General features: G+C 46.0%; 1 protein-coding gene across 1 annotated transcript; it reads right to left on the bottom strand.

Annotated features, from left to right (window-relative positions):
- Positions 1 to 341: 341 nt before the first annotated feature.
- Positions 342 to 2,907, bottom strand: IER3 (immediate early response 3). The gene is made up of 2 exons (XM_082213785.1): positions 2,637 to 2,907; positions 342 to 1,662 (listed from the first exon to the last, which is right to left on the bottom strand). The coding sequence occupies exons 1-2, from the start codon at positions 2,856 to 2,858 to the stop codon at positions 1,336 to 1,338; spliced, it is 549 nt and encodes a 182-aa protein (XP_082069911.1). The 5' UTR covers positions 2,859 to 2,907; the 3' UTR covers positions 342 to 1,335.
- Between the last annotated feature and the right edge of the window lie 2,418 nt (positions 2,908 to 5,325).

Here is a 5,325-nt window from a genome sequence, read left to right on the forward strand (position 1 = left end):
TAACAGGGAAGTACTGCTAGGCTATAGCGCTTGACCAGGGTCTTGAAGACCTTTAAATCCCTTCTGAACCAAGGAAATTGCAATATGCTGAGCTGGTCCATTTAGCTCAGTGTTGTCCACATACTGGCAGCAGTTATCTGGGGTTTCAGACAGGGGTGTCTCCCAACACTACCCAGAGATGTTGAGGATTGAAACTGGAACTGCCAGCAAATGTTCTTCGCCCAGAAGCCCCTCTTTGCAGTCATCTGTTTTATTTTTCTATTATATCTCCCAGTCCACTGGGCTATCCTCCTCCCACAACACTTTGACAAAAGTGTCAGTCAGACAAAAAAAAAAAAAAAGTGTGTCTCATGTAAAACATTTATTCACTTTTGTTCACAGAACATACAGAGTTCAGACAGTTCATCTGCAATAGCGTGGACACGCACAAGTGCAATTCACAAAAGAAATCTACTGCAATTTTGGAAATGTTGGTGTGGAAGTGGTCGCTGCTTTTGAGAGCATGCTTACACAGTAAGCAAACACTGCTGGCTAATATCCGGAGCAGAATAAATTTTAAGTCAAGTCTCCTAAGATGCCTTTGCTTTTCCTTTTCGCTGTGTCCTTCTCTGTCAGTGAGCCAGAATTGCTGAGGCTTGTTTTTCCCCCATCAGCCTCAGAAAATGTCAGAGCTTGTGGGAGGGTTGTTACCTATCTGATTTTTTGTAATCTCAAGATCTGTCACACTAATAACTTCCCCACCAAACCAGCTAAGAACATCATAGCACCATCCTCCAATGTTCCTAACCCTAATTTAATCTTCATATTTTTAAAAAATATTTCCCCACTTATGCTCTAATTCGATTATGTCCGGCCATGACAGAGAAAGACGTACATGACAAGTTGTGTGTGTTTTTATTTCAGCCCAACGGTGTAAGCCCGCATTTTCACTTGCAAACTCCCAGTTTCATGCAGATTTAAATTAAGTCAGTTTAAATTAAACACATTAAATTATACATATTATTATTAATAATAATTATTATTAATTAAATAAATATTAAATTAACATCCTTCACTCTGCCTGCCAGATGTCTGATCTGCTGCAGAAATAAAATAACATTTAAAAAAAGACACAAAACCTTCCCCTTTCCATTCAAAATGTAGTGCTGGTTCAAGTTTCTTTTGACGTCAGTCTTGCTGGGTTTGGAGCAAAATTGCTCCGGAATGCCAGAAGGAGCTGGCTGTGTTTCAAACGGCATTTAACTCATTCGTGGCTTGAATTCTGCTTTTTCTCAAGCCAGATGTGAGCACTCCAGCCTGGGCTCCCCCCTCACAGTTCTCTCCCCTTGGGGGTCTTCAGAAAGCAGCCGGCCTCTGCTCCAGAAACTGAGTGATGTCGATGGCAGATTCAGCTGCCTCCCAATCTCCCCAGTCCCAACCAGTGCTGTTGGCTGCCTCTTCGATTTCAAAGGAGGCTACGATGAGCTGTTCAAGGAGGTTCTCCTCCTGGAATCCCCTCATCTCTGTGGAGCAGCCAGAGACGTTTTCCTCCGCATTCTGGGAGGCGTCCACGACAGCAAATTCTTCCTCAGCGCTGTAGACTTGGAAGAAGATGATAGTGAGAAGGATAACGAAAAGGTGTTTGACGTAGCTGCGCTCTTCGGCGGGATAGTAGCGCTTTACCTGTAAAGAGAGGAAGAGCAGGCAATTAGAAACACAAGAATGATCCCAGATTCGCATTAGCAGTTATGCGTGTTTCCCAGAATCCCTTTCAGCTGGCCTAGAAATCCAGATGCAGGGCGGCCCTTTTCCCAGAATGCAATGCTGTTTCCCACTGTCCTTGCACCAAACTCACCAGGGATTTCCCTCTGCTGTCAGCATGCTGCAACGCGTTTCTCAAAATACACCACTCCTAATCTCACCTACGCAGTTACTTAGCTCCATCCCCCAATTCACAACCACCCTTCCTCAGATCAAAATTCAAGGGGGGGAAAGCCCCAAAACAAATCTTGGCTCTGCTCCACTAGGGAGAGTCCTTGCTCCCAAACCCTAAGGAGGAGAGGGAACTCTCTCCCCATTGATTCAGTGGGGAAGGGAGGATCCTGCAACATGCTGAAGCAGGTAACATGGGGTGCTTATCTGTGAACAGATCCTGCCTCTGTACCTGTTTTAGCATGCTGACTGGATTGCAGTCTTCCCTGCTGGCAAAGCTCTTGGGTTTTTCCCCTTCATCCACTCCCCGCCCCCTTTTTTTGGCAAAGCTCATGCGTTCCTGGCAGATGCATGACGCAAATCCAAGAGCTTGCATCCTCACCTTGCAGATAGATGCAGGGATAAGGAAAGTTTTGCCCGTGGGGTTTTAGTCAGCCGTGCAACTTTTGGCAAAGCCCAGGAGGCTGCCAAGGGTGGAAACTACGACTAGATATTATGAAACACGCACCATACACAGAAACCTGGACTGACAGAATCTGCCACCCTGCGCTCTCTTACTTAGGAGAAAAGGTTCCACTGAACTCAGTGGGCTTTTGAGTAAATGTGCATAGGATGGCGCTCTTCAGGGGAGTCCCGCTTCTCTGCCCCTCAGGAAAACCCCCTCCCCCTTCCAGATGAACCCAGGAGTCCGAGCTCCCCTGCTGGGCGTGAGTGCGTTCACTTACCACTCGGGGATAAAGCACCCTCCGGGATCGCTTCTTGATCCTGTTCGATTTGGAGAGGTTCCTGGGAGCCGGGCTTTCGCCGGCTTCCGGGAGAGGATCGAAAGTGAAGTATTGGGGCCCGGTGGGCTCAGGCCTGCCGGGGCCGGGGACCATCTTAAGGGCGGGCAGAGCTGGCGTGCAAGCGTAGCACATCGTCGCAGTCGCGCCGTACAAGGTATTCATGCAGCGAGAGCGGGCGCAGAGCGAAGCGACTTTTTGTCAGATTGACTTAGGCGCCCGCCGGGCAGGAGCTTTTATGAATGGCAGAGGCCACGCCCCCGCCGCCACCCGATTGGCCGAGCCAGCCTGATGCTCAGCGGACAGCTCAGCCCGGAAAATCCAGACCTTCCAAAGTGCAGAGCTGGCTGACCGCCCGGGAGGAAATGTGAGGCAATGGCACGCAAAAAGAGAGAGAGAGAGTGAAAACGGAGGGAGGAAGGGCAGGATTGCGTAATTTGCAAAGAGCAGAGCGATATATGCTGAAAACAAACAAGCGCGCCAGTGCCCTTTCCTCATTTAATAGCTCGCTGCCTATATGGATGCTCACATCCAGGGCCGGATTTAGGTTGGATGAGGCCCTAAGGTACTGAAGGTAATGGGGCCATTTATATGTCCAGCTGTCCTTTGTCAACAACGAATTGTCGCTGCTTTTTTGGGGGTTGAATATATGCTATATGGTAATTTATAGACCTAATAGATATCTAAAGCCATTTGCACATAACAAAATATGTATTTTATCAAAGTTGTTGTTGAACTGAAATACGATTAAGAAGAAGTGTATGAATAGGTAAAGGTAAAGGGACCCCTGACCGTTAGGTCCACTTGCGCATGACTCTGGGGTTGTGGCGCTCATCTTGCTTTATTGGCCGAGGGAGCCTGCGTACAGCTTCCGGGTCATGTGGCCAGAATGACTAAGCCACTTCTGGCGAAACAGAGCAGCGCACGGAAACACCATTTACCTTCCCGCCGATGCGGTACCTAGTTACAGTGGTACCTCGGGTTACATACGCTTCAGGTTACATATACTTTAGGTTACAGACTCTGCTAACCCAGAAATAGTGCTTCAGGTTAAGAACTTTGCTTCAGGATGAGAAATCGCGCTGCAGCAGCAGGAGGCCCCATTAGCTAAAGTGGTGCTTCAGGTTAAGAACAGTTTCAGGTTAAGAACAGACCTCCGGAACGAATTAAGTACTTAACCCGAGGTACCACTGTATCCACTTGCACTTTGAGGTGCTTTCAAACTGCTAGGTTAGCAGGAGCAGGGACCGAGCAACAGGAGTTCACCATGTCGTGGGGATTCGGACCGCCGACCTTCTGATCAGCAAGCCCTAGGCTCATTGGTTTAACCCACAGTGCCACCTGTGTCCCTCAAGTATATTAATAGTGAAATACAATTAAGAAGAAGTATATTAATAGTGATAGTGACATTTTAGGTAGCAGGCATGGCCCATTACTTGCATCATAGAAGCCTACACAACACAAAACACAGTTGCTGTACGTAGGTTTTATTTTATTTGTTTTTTATCTTATGTTTTGGAAATGTACATCCAGTTTTTTTTCCTTTAATTTTTTTGGGCCCCCAAGAGATTGGGGCCCTAAGCTATAGCTTGTTTAGCTTATATGTAAATCTGGCACTGTACACATCCAGCCCTGGTCTTTGAAGTACACAAAAAGGTGAGTGCAGAAGGCGAATAAAGAATGGATAGTATTTAAAGCATATTTGAAAACCTATTATGATAGCAAAAAGCTCCTGGCGGACCTTAAATGATTCTTGTAATGTACAGACAACAAACTAAAAAATAGTTCTCTGAAGGAAATTAAGGAAATGAAGTATAATAATATGATACTGTGTAAAAAATAACAAATGAGACTTAGTTTTTTGAGAACAATCCTTCTTACTTTCATTTTTTTATTTCCTTTTCCTTTTAATTTATTTTTTGTTGTATTTTTATTTTTCTTGTGCAGTGTTCGTGCATAAACTGCAATATGGCAAATTGTTGTGTAAATATGTGTTGAATGTTTCATCAAGATTTATAAAAAAAACAGAAAGGGGGAAAAAAAGAAATACACAAAGAGGCCAGTGACTTTTATAATCTATGCAGCACAACATCTGCACACATGCACACATGCACACAGGTGTTGTTGTTGTTCGAGCTATGGGGTCCACTTGAACAGACAGAAGTGAACAAGGGTTCTGTCATGGATGCTTTTGAATTCTGGTGCTGGAGGAGACTCTTGAGAGTCCCATGGACTGCAAGAAGATCAAACCTATCCATTCTGAAGGAAATCAGCCCTGAATGATCACTGGAAGGACAGATCATGAAGCTGAGGCTCCAAGAATTTGGCCACCTCATGAGAAGAGAATACTCCCTGGAAAAGACCCTGATGCTGGGAAAGATTGAGGGCACAAGGAGAAGGGGACAACAGAGGATGAGATGGATGGACAGTGTTCTCAAAGCTACCAGCATGAGTTTGACCAAACTGTGGGAGGCAGTGGAAGACAGGAGTGCCTGGCGTGCTCTGGTCCATGGGGTCACGAAGAGTCGGACATGACTAAACGACTAAACAACAACAACAGAGTTAGAAGGGGCCCTGAGGATCATTTGGTCCAACCCTCTGCAATACAGGAATACGCAGCTGTCCCTGATTT

The sequence above is a fragment of the Podarcis vaucheri genome, assembly GCF_965113315.1.
Source record: "Podarcis vaucheri genome assembly, chromosome: 2".
Classification (NCBI taxonomy): domain Eukaryota; kingdom Metazoa; phylum Chordata; class Lepidosauria; order Squamata; family Lacertidae; genus Podarcis; species Podarcis vaucheri.

What these genes read in the sequence shown, in the direction of transcription:
- IER3 (XM_082213785.1), bottom strand. Translation starts at nt 2,858, where the DNA reads ATGAATACCTTGTACGGCGCGACTGCGACGATGTGCTACGCTTGCACG. An exon ending in GGGTGCTTTATCCCCGAGTG is followed by an intron (nt 1,663 to 2,636) that starts GTAAGTGAACGC and finishes CTCTCTTTACAG; the next exon opens with GTAAAGCGCTACTATCCCGC.